We start from the raw sequence: 15,857 nt of genomic DNA on the forward strand, positions 1-15,857 counted from the left end.
TATGCTTCATACCAAAATCAATAACCATTCTTTCTTACACATTCGTTTTGTCATTCGTTGCCTTGTATAAACAAAGCAATCTTAAGATCCAGGGTCACATTCAAATCAGACACCGAATCACTAATCGCCTTTTAATAGTGTTTGAGGTCTGAGGTCTTGTTTATAAATACTCAACGGTTTCTATAACTATTTGAATTTCAACTAAAAAAAGATGAGATTACATTTGGACTGCCGCATTTAGACTTTTTAAACGGACTTTTCAGAAGATATAACACTTGTATAATATCATGTAGGTATTCAATATTTGTATATCATGCCGTAAAGAGACTTTTCAGTCCTATTCTGGCAGAATAATCGACTTTGCGATTCTAGTCTATTGAATTGTTCCGCAATGGCTCGGTATCTTTTGTTACACACGGCTGCAAAAAACACTGCGACTGACATTTGAACAGAGATCAGGCAAACTAGGTGTGAATTGACATTGCCTCGAGCCCAGACAATACCTCGTGTAAAATATATTGTCAATAATATCACAAGTGAACCCAGAGTTGAAGGATATGATAGAAAACTTGGGGAACGGTGCTTGAGAATATGTACAGGGTGACCCACATGTGTTTGGGCACTTTTGTTGCATCCCAATATGTCACCAATCAATGAACACCCGTTGATATTGGGGTCATTGTTATTTAGATAAGTTCGAAAATAGAGACTAAAATCAAGGACTCTTCAAGTTCTCAAATTATTTCAAAATGTGAAATATCAAAATATGAAAACTGAAAATCTTTGTACTCAAGTAGGTACATCCATCATTTATATCTAGTGATTACTAGGAAAGTTATGTTGCATGTAGTTCCTTGGATGTTACAGAAGCTAAGGAGGTAATCAACTCCTGGTTAATTGTATTCTGTATAAAACAAAGGAAACAAGTCATTTTTCGCTGAGGTCATCCTGTATCGAACCAGCAGTTAGCAGTGTCAATGGTCATTATACAATACAATATTCATAAACTCGTACAATAGTCATTGCGTAAAATTGATATTTATCATTTACCAATCCTTAAATATTTCCTATAGGTAAAAGATACTTCGAAAAACTCAAGTGTTCCATTACGAAACGCCATGCTAAAAATTAATTGTCTGAGTGAGCAATATATAACAATAGGTCCAGTTGATATTAAATTAATCTTTAAACAAATTTGTTATCAAACAATTTTTCTGAAACAATTAAAATGCTGAATAAGCAGAGTTGACAATTTTTAGTTCATGAACCATTCCTCGAAAGATGAGAGCATTTATTTACATAATAAGTTTACACTTTCTATTGTTTCGAAAACTATTATTCTAGATTTGTTTTTGTTTGTTAGTTTTTTTTCCATGTATAAGCGAGGAACATGCTTGTAAGAGGAATGGTCTGCTTGTTAATTTTGTGTCTGAAAAAAGATTTAGTTCATACTTGTTGATGTTTGGTCTTCGCCTTCGTGGGATTATGTAGAGCAAAAACAAATATATCAACAAAATTCTACAAACATGAGAGATTAGTAAGAGATTGTAAGTGCATGATGGAAGTATTAAGGAAAGGTTATGGTGTCTGGAATTGGTTGGGAATTAAAGGCAAAAGAAAAGAAAATAAAGATATAGGAAAAGAAGAAAGTTCTGTGTTAAGTAAATAAATTTATGGTATTTTGGCAAAGTTTTTAGTTCTGGTGTTAAAGTACCTACGCTATGTTTTAGAGGACTAGTTTCAAACTTTAAGGCTTTGTGAGTCGATGTTTAAAAGCTATACCATGAGATTCCTCGCAGAAATATACAAAATGTACTTAGAACGAATATTTTCCTGGTGTTTAAGGCTTTGTGAGTCGATGTTTAAAAGCTATACCATGAGATTCCTCGCAGAAATATACAAAATGTACTTAGAACGAATATTTTTCGAACCGTTACAACACGTATATTACTTTAAATTGAAATGCAAATGTTGACAGCTATGAAAACGTAAAGAAACATAAAATAATTTTATTAGTTCCATTTTTTTCAACGTTGTCACTTCTTCAGCGGAGAGCCTTGAATAAGCGACATAGGATAAACTAGTTTACAGCACTAAATTTTGTAATGGTAAGTTTTATGGCTTTGGAAAAGGATTTTGACAGGAGAGTTTTCTATGGGACCGATGACGGGTAATTGGAACACCAACTTTTCATTTATATGGTCGACGTTATTGTCTTTGTGTCGTGTCCGTAAGTCGATCGTTGCCCTTGAAGATACCAACTCTGGAGTTGGGAGCTTTATAAGTATATACATTGTAGATGTATTTGGCTAAGAAAATAAAAATCAGGAATCCCAACGAACAGAAGTACAAAACTACCACAAATGAGAGGAAAAGATCACTTCTCTTTAAACTTACTTAGTGGCAAACAAAAAATAATCAATTAGTAATAAATAAATAGAGCTAAATAATGGAAGACTGTTTCCTTCAAGAGTAGAATTCGTGAGAATTAAAGTGCCCAGTCTATTTTGAGAGAGAAAAACCTGTTGCTTTAATTATTCCATTAATTTTAATTCTCTTTTCCAGTTCGCAAAATTTGTTTATAGGGACTCAAATTTATTTAAAGCAAACATCTAGCAAATTAATAATCTTCCTTCTTTCACGGTCTTCAAAAACATACTTCCTTAAAGATAGAAGGTATTAATTACAGTGATTGCTCCTTACAGCAAAAAGTATCCATAACAAAAAAAAAAGTATTTTGTCTATGTTTTCTTCCTAAACATGTTTGGGGATGAACAACCAACAGGGGCCAAAGTGTCCAACCGAAAATGCTAAATTAAAACCTAGAAACATTAAATCCAACTAAACATCATTTTCTACAGGGAATAAATTTAATTTCTATTATTTTATTTTTCTTCGCATAATCTTTTAACCGAGCCAGTCCAAGCCGACAGTATAAAAGGACTTTTCAGTCTCATTCTTGCAGTATAAACACGGTATATATATTCTATTCAGGGTATATTCTGTTCTATAAAAAAAATAAATTCTAAATTTATAAAATTCCATTATTTTCCTAGAAAAGGGGGCCAATTATTCGGGGCACCGCAACCACCCAGTATCCAACTCAAGTTACACACTCAAATGTGGTCGCTTGACAACGCAATTTCCCACGGCCTACTATGGTACCATAATACACAACTCGAGACTCGAACCCAGGCGAAGAGAAGAAGTGTGGTGTGTTAATTCTTCTTCAGAGTCTGCGCACTGCATGTTCCAACTAACTACTCTCTTCATTAGAGTTTAAAGCTCGGCTCGGTACTTTGTACCGGGTGAACGGACCAAAGTTCCAGCCAAGAACTCTTTGGTCTCTCAAATCAGTTTTTTTTTTTTTTTTTTTTTTTTTTTTTTTTTAAAACTCGCCCGGGAGACCCGAAACATTGTGACACTTTTATAGGTAGGACTGATACGAAGACTAATACCTGGTGAGGTGGAAGAGAATACTAGAGGTAATAACTCCTCGCCCGATCAAAGTTTATTTGTTCTTCGTCCAACTATTGCATGCGAACAGTTGATCGGCATTGCTAAGCCTTGCCAACTGCCAATTACATTGTTAACACTTATAAGTGCATGGCATTAATTAGCATAGAGATAAAACGCTTCGGCCGGTTAGAACGACACTGTTTTTACTACCCTGTTAATATCAATTTTAGTCATTTGTTTATTATTGCAGAAGATTTGATGGCCTTGTAACAACGGATATAGGCTATTCAGTTATTTTACATCGAGGACATTTCAAGGGCTGGGTTAGTAGATTAGGTTCCCTGGAATATAAAATATTGGAATATGGAAGTGGCGAGAAAACTATAAAACCACATCCGTAGTGTTGCCAACATTATGGAACATCTTTTAGTGATTCTGTAGTTTAAGGAAAAATACTTGAGCTTTCTATTGTTTAATGCCATCCCATTGCTTAATTGCTGTTGTTGTTGTTTCTTTTTTTCTTTTTTTTTTTTAATGCACTCTTTCATAAGTTAAGGAAGAACTTGGGGATTTTCTTTGGGATCCAATAAAATTGTTCAATTTGAAACAGAGAAAAAGTTCCCGCACATTTGGCTCCTAACCTAAAGTGTCTACGGTCACTTCCGCTGATACACTTTTCGTCAACCAAGCAAAAACGGGAACTTATTACGTATTTCTCCGTTATCTACTTCTTTTAAAATCCATGCTATTAACTTTCCACCTAGAACTGTAAAAATGCGTGGGTATGTTTCTTGAGATAACTTCGCGTATCATCGGTTTTTTCGCGATTGATCGAGTTTTGTACTCAACAGAGAATGTTCCAACAGAGGTGCACTCAAGGACATTTTTCTGCTCTCTTTGAGCTGATCTTGGTTAGACATTTATTTGTTTTAGTTACTGTTATACCATGAATCATTCTCCACATACACATACACAACTATGAGCAACTTTAGAATTGGCCAGCCAAGGGGATGCAATGTGAGATCTAAAAGTCTCCATTTTAAATTCTACAGAAATGATTACCTATTTCTGATAATCATTTCGTAAAAATCATAGAATGTGCTCATGAATCATTCTCCACATACACAACTATGTTCAAACTATGAGCAACTTTAGAATTGGCCAGCCAAGGGGATGAAATGTGAGATCTAAAAGTCTCCATTTTAAATTCTACAGAAATGATTACCTATTTCTGATAATCATTTCGTAAAAATCATAGAATGTGCTATTTTAATTAGTTATTTGAAAGGAAATACAAGTATAGATGAAGAGTATACTTGATTTTCATATTCCAAAGAAGTTTGGATTTCTATTTAACGGATTTCACAGGCTACGAATTGCTTTTCTAAGATGTTAATCCTGCCTTCTGTCTTTGATTATAAACATTGTACAATCTATCAGCATTTCAGCTAAGTAACTAAATTACCTACTCCATCCAGGACAGAGTTTTCAAAAAAATCAGCGAATACCCTGTTAAAAAAACATCATCTATAATTTTTGAGAAACCAAAATTGCTCGCGTAGAAGTGGATGGAAATAATTGCTTCCAGATAATTGGAGATGTAAAAATGAAATCCAAGTCGCTATACCAATACAATTTCAAAACTTCGAGAAGTCGGGAGCCCCAGCAAATAAATAACCAATTATTCGGGCTGGGCACTTACGTGTAAGAACCGTGCGTGTTGAAGCATTCGCCATGCACACAAGGGTCGTCCACACACTCGATAATGTCCTCGGAGCAGGTCTGTCCGACAAAGCCAGGTGCACAGTCACACTCATACGTGTCCTCCAGTGATGTACAGACGGCACCGTTTCGACAGGGCGACGAGGCACAGTGGTCTTGCAGCTCACATTGACTCCCTGGAAAAACAAAGGAAAAAATAAAAGATAAATAATGGGCTAAAGATAGGTTCTGCTTTGATTCCGTTGATAGGTAGGTGAATAATAAAGGCCTTACGGATGAATAAGACTCTTGGCCGCCGAATTATATTTAATTGGGAAAACTCAATCTTGGGAAACATCAGTGAGTCATTGTAACACTCTGAAGTATGGCATAAGGCTAGCTTTAGGTCTAAGACATCTATCTGTTTGGGATCGAATAGGCCTCAAGATTCCATCATAGTTCTGTTGGTAGGCGCCTCTAATTCCGAGGGAAAACTTAGTCACGACATCGAAAAAGAACATTATTTCCACTGATATAGATTTCCACATAACACACCCTATAAGTAATGCGATTAACGCTAAGTGCACATAATGAGTAATATCTCGCCAAGCACCATTTGGTGATTCCCCCCTTCCCTGCGTTCGATGATTTGTCTATCTGTTTGGGATCGAATAGGCCTCAAGATTCCATCATAGTTCCGTTGGTAGGCGCCTCTAATTCCGAGGGAAAACTTAGTCACGACATCGAAAAAGAAAATTATTTCCACTGATATAGATTTCCACATAACACACCCTATAATGCGATTAACGCTAAGTGCACATAATGAGTAATATCTCGCCAAGCACCATTTGGTGATTCCCCCCTTCCCTGCGTTCGATGATTTTATTTATTAAATCTGGAAAACGCTCCTCATGCTCTGATATGTGACCTTGTATGTCAGTCCATTATACAATACAAGATCTATAACATGAATTTCCTGCCACCTTCAGTCCAAGTCCAGGCGGCTCGGATTTCAGTTTTTTTTGTACTCGAAAACTCGAAATTTATTTTTTCTTTATCAAATTAATCGGATGATATTCATATTTATCCCACCCAAAAACCACTAGTAAGCTCAAATCCAATAACAGGTTTTGAACTTTTATAATGATTCTTCCAAGTGCTAACTTTTTTTTCCTTTTTTTTAAATTTAAGAAAGGGTCTTTCTATAAATTTGTAATCCATTTTTAAAATTATTGTACCAAATACATAAGACCTTGTTTAGACTGCGGGAGTAAAGGGACTTTTCAAGCTAATTGTTGTGTAAACAAATGTAGCTAAACTAAATAGGTAAGGGCAGTAAATAATGTACCAAAGTTTTTGAAGCTCATAAAAGTCAAATGGTTTGGAAATGGCTTGAAATTCTAGTAAAAAAAAGGAGTGTGTGAGATCTATCCCTTTTACTAGTACAACGGTCAAGTTATTTGTACTATCCCCTTAGAAAAGGAGAAGTGATAAGTTTATGAAGCTCATAAAAGTCAAATGGTTTGGAAATGGCTTGAAATTCTAGTAAAAAAAAGGAGTGTGTGAGATCTATCCCTTTTACTAGTACAACTGTGTAAAATTAATTTATTTATTACATAGATTATTTTATTTATTCATTCAATTGATTTCCAAATAGTAAATTAATTTCAGAGAAACACAATGTCCAAGTACCTATTCCATGTAAATAGGTAGGTGGAATTCAATTCACTTAAGTACCTAATTTTCAATGTTTTTTTTTTGTACATGGTGTAATGCAGGATGTCATTAGACGTACACAATTTCTTTGAAAAATTGCTAAAGGCCCTTCCACTGTCAGCTTACAGTACGTTCCCTTTCTTGTCGTTGCAAAACGGCCATTTCTCTCGAGAGATAATGCTCGAAAATGTTTAACCCAGGTCCCGAGTACATTTTACAACCTACAAATAAAATTCCATTTGGAAGTCTCTTATAAAAAAAGACCGGTTTTATGTATGAGAGAGAGAGAGAGACTATAGGGAACAAGAGTTCTTGGGCATGAGGGCATAACACATTCTTGTTTCCACTAAACCCTAAACCCATTAGTTTTCATATTTTGTGCTCGGTGACTCACGAGCACTTCTGATATTCCTCTGATTTTTTTGTTACCTCACCGTTTGAGTTCAACAATTCAAGCCAAGGGTTATGACTCTAATCACTACCTGTTGTTTCGTTTCCACTTAGATGATGTCTATAATTTCTGGAATTTTATGTTTTTATCTTTTGTCCACAAATGAAGGAGATAGACATTGGACCTATGGGTTCTATGGTTTTATGGATCTTTGTACCTGTGCGTAGATACCTCGAGCAACCTTCCAGTCTGTTCTGTTGTCTTTGTATTCAGGAAATAACTAAACAGGTACAATATTCGCCAAATGAAGTTGGAAATCACGAAATGAGTGGTTCATTTTCATCTATCGTATGTCTTGTGATAGATTATACACTTATACAGTGTTGCAAAATAAAAACTCATTCAAAGGCCATGAAAAAATGTCAAAACAGGCAACATTGTTTCCACTCCCTTAGGGAAGTAGGTTTTTACTACCACAAAGAAACTCTCGAAGAGATTTCTAATAGCAGAGTTTTTCGGTACATTTATTTATTTGGGTAGGAGGGACAAGTCTGAGATCTTTTCACAATCTCTCCGAATCGCGGTAACTTTGAAGATAAATCTCACTCGATCACTCGTATTGACTTTAGAAAGGGGAAGACGAACAGAGAGCATCCCATGTCCATATCGCCAGTGACATCTCAGTTATGTCACCCAAGAAGTTTGGTATGCGATTTCGGTACATTTATTTATTTGGGTAGGAGGGACAAGTCCGAGATCTTTTCACAATCTCTCCGAATCGCGGTAACTTTGAAGATAAATCTCACTCGATCACTCGTATCATTGACATTAGAAAGGGGAAGACGAACAGAGAGCATCCCATGTCCATATCGCCAGTGACATCTCAGTTATGTCACCCAAGAAGTTTGGTATGCGATACCCAAGATAGAGAGCAGCGGAGAGAAAGAAACTAATAATGATGTACCAAGTTTCAAGTTTGTGATATTCCACAATGATTTGGGTTGTGTAAAAACCACTGGCTGCGGTTTACTTACTCGGTGAGTTCATGGGAATCTCGACTTGATATTTCGGGTGATTCACATTTTATGTACTTGTGAATATTTTTTTTTTTTCTTTTTTAATACACAACCAGATTTTAATGCTCGGCCAGATTGCATATGGGATTCTCAGGTGGGTTATTAGCGTTGATTAACAATATAGAACACACAGCGTTATGATTACTAATTATCTACTTGATTATGATTGGCAATAGACAGATTTCAACAGTGCATTTCACTGATATAATAAGAAAACTTTTGCTTCAGCAAAATTTCATCATGCCTCCTGATAGAGCCAGTACCTACATTTAACATCATGCTGAAATTTGACTAGTACCGAACAGAGCGTTCAGCTTTCTCTGACCACTGACCCATCAAAGAAAGTAAATATAACTTACCGGTAAACCCTGGCGCACAGGTGCACGTATATCGGTCCAAACTTTTCAGCGTACACGTCCCTCCATTCATACACGGGAAGGAATCACAGGAATTGGCCACGGGGATTTCACACAGGGATGCCGAGAATCCGATAGGGCAGGAGCACCAGAAACTGGGACTGTAGGACGGCGACTGACGGACGTTACAGGTGCCGCCATTTTGACACCTGGGCCGCGGGCCCGTGTGACACGGGTTTAGATGTTGACAGTACTCGCCCACGAACTTCGAGGTACAGCTGAAAAAGACAACGAGATAATGTTAGTATTTGCTACATAATCAAAAAGTCCAATTTGTGGCTTTGGTGTAGGGGCAAACAGCCCTAAAGCGTCTACGGATCTAGTACTTGCTAGGGCGGTTCTCGTGCGAGTCACATTTTCTCTCCTAATTTTGCCTTGGTTGAAGTGTAAAAGTGTATCCACACATAGTCGACCAGCCGTCGATCGATGTCCACTGAACTGTCCACACTGCCTCGACGGCCGCTTGAGGATGTTTGGACACACCTTAATAGTCCCTAAACAAAGGACACGGTACATTAAGAAATTCTGATAAAGATCCCTCTGGAATTCGACCTTGTTTATCCTGCTGGGATAGGACCGAATAGTCCCATTACTCCCACAGACCAACGCAAGGTCTTCAATAAATATTGTGACACTTTTATAGGTAGGACTGATACGAAGACTAATACCTGGTGAGGTGGAAGAGAATGCTAGAGGTAATAACTCCTCGCCCGATCAAAGTTTATTTGTTCTTCGTCCAACTATTGCATGCGAACAGTTGATCGGCATTGCTAAGCCAAGGGTTTTAATTAACTTTTTTGGGTCCATTATTGGGTTACTCTGGACCTTGGGGATCAAACCAAGTACGCCTTCTCGAAATCTTTAAATTGGAAACTGAAGGGACAAACTACGAGAAAAGTAAAGAAGTACACGGATAAATGATAACAACATTTCTTTGAAAATTCGATAAACTGAGAGGTATCGCGTGACAAACATACTGCCCGACAAATCTGAATGCAAAATGAACAAAATCATCAGTTTGAACTATGAACTACGAGATAAGTAACTCGAACTAAATATTCCAGTTTAAATGAAATCAGAAGTCCATGGGACACTTGGGACAGTTATATCTGGACAGGTTCTACATGCAATGCAGTAGCTAGACGGTATTTTCAGAAAAATAAAAAAAAGTTCTACAAATCTACATAGGAAACAGACTATTCCAGTTTGGAGTCACCAGTGTGTCAGCCCACACATGCGACGAAGGGTTAAGAGTAGCTAGAACGAAAGAAGAAAATTGATAGGCGGGTTGATGATCTATGCCTCAAGGCCGGACGGGGAACAATGCCTGAGATGCAAATGATGTACAAACAGATAGGTTTTGTTGATACACAAGTAAGCTTGGTCAGAACGAATTACAAATAACATCCATCTCCTGACTCTTATTATGTAAAAGAGACATGGTGTCACAATTGAGAGCTCGTCTCTATACGGAGATGTATAGGAATATTTTGTGTGACCATATTGGTTTGTAGAACACTATGGACTATGAGAGCCACGGAATCGTAGAGAAGACAAAGTAAGCAATGGATAGAGGTATGTAGATAATGATTGTAGATCCTTCATACATTCTACATAAATCAGAGATAATGCATGTAAATAGGAAACGAAAAAGACACCGAAAGTTGAAAGTATCAACAGAAAAAATAGAAAGTTGAAAGAAAGTCAAAATGAAAATTCGAGGTGTAAAGATCCGAGTAAATCTTTACCATTCATGTGAGTATGGCTTTTTGTTTCGTACAGTCTACTCTCGATTTTTTAAACCACAAACATACCTTTCTGGAATATGGAAGTGGCGAGAAAACTATAAAACCACATCCGTAGTGTTGCCAACATTATGGAACATCTTTTAGTGATTCTGTACCATGTCCCTATTGTCCCCTCTTGAGCATGCACCAGTACCCTATTCTTATAGCTGAGTGCAGTAAAAGCACTCAAGACAACAGAACCAGCGGCTAAAGAAACCAGAATGATAAATATTTCATATCCATGTCTCATATAATGATGTCTCGTTTTTTGTCAACCCCACATTTTTTGTTCTGTTTTCCTATCTCAAACTACCGATTTTTTTAGGTGCAATGATAAGAAGCAACAAAAAACATTGAAACTAAATTGGTTTCTAAATCTTTAAAGCCAATTTCTGTTTTTAATCTCTAATCAAAAAACCATTCATGACTGTCGTATGTTTTTCATCATTAAGTTTAATTTCTGAATAAATGAGGTATTTTGGTCCCCATTCAAAAAATAAAACGAGCTTCGATAACTGTAAATTTATCTGAAAGAATAAATGAAAAAGTTGGAGCAAGTAACGATGAACATGTGTATGTTTGGGTTGGCTCTGCGTTGTGCCAATTTATTGTCAATCAACATTAATTAATACGGCTCGTCTGTATATGAACCCGATATAGTAGATGGTACATAAACATAATAGATCGTACATAAACATAATAGATCGTACATAAACATCATGTTTAGTAGTAAACATGGTCCAACCTTTGTAGTGAATGCGTGATACAGTCGCCTAGGAACATAGGAGGCACGGGTTTGACTCCCGTTAGAGACTGTTTCTCAGTGATAACATTGGCTTTGTTAGTAAATGGTGTAATCTCTCCTAGTAAATTGTCATCAAAGGCGGCATTTGGATTTCTTTGGATCGTACATAAACATCATGTTCAGTAGTAAACATGGTCCAACCTTTGTAGTGTATGCGTGATACAGTGGCCTAGGAACATAGGAGGCACGGGTTTGACTCCCGTTCAAGAATGTTTCTCAGTGATAACATTGGCTTTGTTAGTAAATGGTGTAATCTCTCCTAGTAAATTGTCATCAAAGGCGGCATTTGGATTTCTTTGGGAACAAGTGCCGGTCTATTAATCGTACAACTCGTGAGTCAGGAATAATACAGTATGGGATAGACTGGACTATTTTTAGATTCTTAGAGGCCTTTGCTCTCGACACTCGTAGTAAAGCGTAGGATTACTTACCATTTAAAAAGGTCCCAGAGTGCCCAAGTTTGATTGATTCCTGGAGGTGACCCATTTTTTTTCACTTTTCTCTTTTTTTTGGGCGGACCTTTATTTATTGTATGACCGGAGTTTCGAACCCAGATCTCAAGAATTACAACACATCCGCGAAGGCTAGACCCGCGTGGTTTTATTTACTCTCTTCTTTTCCCAGAACTCCTCGGAGACTCTTTACATAGGAGAAACTTCAGTCCACAGTTGTGTGTTGGCTTTTTTAGTGATTTGTAAAGAAAGAACCGTAAAATTCTTTTATGTTTGAACAGTGTAATCCGAGGGCTCCGGTTCGACCAATGGATGAGGTCAATGTATTTTGTGTGTCGGAGAGTTTGTCTTATTCTTTTTTAATTAGTACGATGCTTGTTTTTTTCTTTCTTTTTTTGTTATTGGTCAATCATCAACTTCTATCTTCTCCTCCTGTTTTCTTTGTGAACTTGCATGGGTAATTATTGCTGGCCACTAATAATGGTTTGAATGATAATGTTTATGAGGCTGACTGATGTTTTGAAGCCTGCTGTTAATAGAAATGTATTCGTTGTGTCATGTCAGAGCATTTCACATTGATTTTGACATGACAGAATCGGAAGCGATTTGGTATAGTCAGAAATAAACTTACTGCCATGGCCACTTATAACCAAGTCGGTATTTGGCCTCGTCGCATCCCTGCCTCCATTTGATACGGTCAGTCGCGTCTGTTGTTCCACGATACGAATGCAAAAGAACTTAAACCAATGAAAGAAAGGGGCACCTAATCAAAATATTGGCCTTGGTTTAGAAGCAGGATCTGGTCTCGAGATGGCTTTCAGAAGCTAAAAATGGAACAATTTAAAGAAATCCAAATGCCGCCTTTGATGACAATTTACTAGGAGAGATTACACCATTTACTAACAAAGCCAATGTTATCACTGAGAAACAGTCTCTAACGACTTGATCTCTCTTATCACAAGGTACAACACGAGACAAGTTGATACAAGAGCGTGTACAATCTTGTACAAAAGGACATTCCTTCCTTTTTTCCTGATAAAAATTCGTCAAAATTTTCATGTACGTAAAGTAAACAAAAAGCATCACCGGAAATTATTACATATTATACAGCACTACTGCTCTAAATATCCGGGTACCCGCTGCCTAATTGATAAGAAGCGTGAGAACATAGCTCCAGAGTGTGGTGGTTACCCATAACTCTATTTCTATATATCTTCTATATCATTATACAGAATGGTTCATGAAATACAATACCTAATTATTTCGCATTCATATACAACATTCTCGTTCAGCCTGAGCTAGTAGCTCGTAGGTACACTGGACTGCATCTGCATCAGTCACTGAAAATATACCAACAGTAACAATATATTCCTAATGAGACGGGTCGAGTTAAAGTTCTAGAATGAGGTAAAAAATTAAACTAATTTACCAGTTTACATTAAGTCACTGAAAATATACCAAACAGTAACAATATATTCCTAATGAGACGGGTCGAGTTAAAGTTCTAGAATGAGGTAAAAAATTAAACTAATTTACCAGTTTACATTACCACTATAGGGAACTAATATTCAGTTTGCAGTAGACAGCCTAGTATAAAGCAGAGTCAGCAAAATATCACCTTGGAACCTAGGATTATAAAGACAAATGTAAAATAAAGATTCAGACGATACATCCTAGGTATAGCCAACATGATGTTGGGTTTCCAGATGATGTTTCGCTGACGCTTGTGAATTCTCAAAGAGAACAGGTACCTCTCTTTCATACACAGGATTTGTAATTGTTCCAATAGGTAAGTATCTGCCCCTTGGGATTTAAAACAACTTAAGTAGGATGAAAAAAAAGTCTTTTTGAGACCTTGTTTACAGTGCTAGGAATATGAAAGATCTAAGTAAGAAAATATTTTAGTCAAGTGCCGTTAATATAAACAGAGAGTGGGTACTCTGGCCTACTAGATATAGGTTAGTTAGTTTACATTAAATAAGACAACAAGCACAGCTTGCATAATAATTCTCCAACATTTTTGAGCAGGAAAATAATTATGTTTTAAAAAACCCTATTTAATCATAATGGCACCTCGGTACAACCAGAACTCATCGTTTTAATGACAAGCGAAGAAGAGCTTGAGACTAAATTGACAGTGGATAGATGGCTAGTGCTACTGACAGTCCATAATTACCATTTGAAAGGGTTTATTACTCTGTAGCATTTGATTTTCTAACTCAAATACGTCCAGAATGAAGTATTCACAAACACGTGGAAAAGGTCAAAGTTGAAATGCGTCAAAAGTGCAAGACTATGCCGCAAAAGATCAACCATGTTGGTTTGATCTATTTTGTTCATGGCCTGTGCCTAAAGGTGGACAACAAATGGTTTTATCTTTCCTTACCTAACTTGGTAAAGTTAATAAGTAACTTAGTAAAAGAGGACCTTTTTAATTATTATCTACCTATGCGTGTGCAGGTACTGTTAGCATAAACCGAACAATGCATGTGCACATTCCATTCGAAACAAATGCGTCAAAAGTGCAAGACTATGCCGCAAAAGATCAACCATGTTGGTTTGATCTATTTTGTTCATGGCCTGTGCTTAAAGGTGGACAACAAATGGTTTTATCTTTCCTTACCTAACTTGGTAAAGTTACTAACTTAGTAAAAAGAGAGGACCTTTTTAATTATTATCTACCTATGCGTGTGCAGGTACTGTTAGCATAAACCGAACAATGCATGTGCACATTCCATTCGAAAAATCAGCAAAAGTAAACATCATTGTCATATTTTGTAAGCAAAGTCGGGGTCACATTATCCCATTTGAAAATTACCTGTAAACACCATTGTTCAAATGATTCTGTCAGTAAAGCATAAGGGATCGCATGACTTATTGTTCTCCAAAACGACATTATTGTTTATGTCCAGAACTTATTGCAAAACAATGACTAGAAAGCTACTTGGCTTACATCAGCAAGTACGCGATTTTTCAAAAGTATGTCCATGTAAAAGTAGTTGAAAGTTATAGTTTGTTGTTGTTAAACAATTGATAATATTGATTAGTTGGAATCATCGAAAGGTATGTTTGTGGTTTAAAAAATCGAGAGTAGACTGTACGAAAAAGCCATACTCACATGAATGGTAAAGATTTACTCGGATCTTTACACCTCGAATTTTCATTTTGACTTTCTTTCAACTTTCTATTTTTTCTGTTGATACTTTCAACTTTCGGTGTCTTTTTCGTTTCCTATTTACATGCATTATCTCTGATTTATGTAGAATGTATGAAGCATAAGGATCTACAATCATTATCTACATACCTCTATCCATTGCTTACTTTGTCTTCTCTACGATTCCGTGGCTCTCATAGTCCATAGTGTTCTACAAACCAATATGGTCACACAAAATATTCCTATACATCTCCGTATAGAGACGAGCTCTCAATTGTGACACCATGTCTCTTTTACATAATAAGAGTCAGGAGATGGATGTTATTTGTAATTCGTTCTGACCAAGCTTACTTGTGTATCAACAAAACCTATCTGTTTGTACATCATTTGCATCTCAGGCATTGTTCCCCGTCCGGCCTTGAGGCATAGATCATCAACCCGCCTATCAATTTTCTTCTTTCGTTCTAGCTACTCTTAACCCTTCGTCGCATGTGTGGGCTGACACACTGGTGACTCCAAACTGGAATAGTCTGTTTCCTATGTAGATTTGTAGAACTTTTTTTTATTTTTCTGAAAATACCGTCTAGCTACTGCATTGCATGTAGAACCTGTCCAGATATAACTGTCCCAAGTGTCCCATGGACTTCTGATTTCATTTAAACTGGAATATTTAGTTCGAGTTACTTATCTCGTAGTTCATAGTTCAAACTGATGATTTTGTTCATTTTGCATTCAGATTTGTCGGGCAGTATGTTTGTCACGCGATACCTCTCAGTTTATCGAATTTTCAAAGAAATGTTGTTATCATTTATCCGTGTACTTCTTTACTTTTCTCGTAGTTTGTCCCTTCAGTTTCCAATTTAAAGATTTCAAGAAGGCGTAATTGGTTTGATCCCCAAG

At 36.7% G+C, this 15,857-nt stretch overlaps 1 protein-coding gene across 1 annotated transcript in view; it reads right to left on the minus strand.

Annotated features, from left to right (window-relative positions):
- The window catches only part of LOC103511371 (neurogenic locus Notch protein), a 56,448-nt gene that overhangs the window by 26,959 nt on the left and 13,632 nt on the right, over positions 1–15,857 (minus strand). Inside the window, 2 exon segments of the mRNA XM_026825087.1 lie at positions 5,162–5,357; positions 8,703–8,977. Of these exon segments, the coding sequence (XP_026680888.1) occupies positions 5,162–5,357; positions 8,703–8,977 (471 nt within the window).

The sequence above is a fragment of the Diaphorina citri genome, unplaced genomic scaffold (genome assembly GCF_000475195.1).
Source record: "Diaphorina citri unplaced genomic scaffold, Diaci psyllid genome assembly version 1.1 scaffold31, whole genome shotgun sequence".
Taxonomy (NCBI): Eukaryota; Metazoa; Arthropoda; class Insecta; order Hemiptera; family Psyllidae; genus Diaphorina; species Diaphorina citri.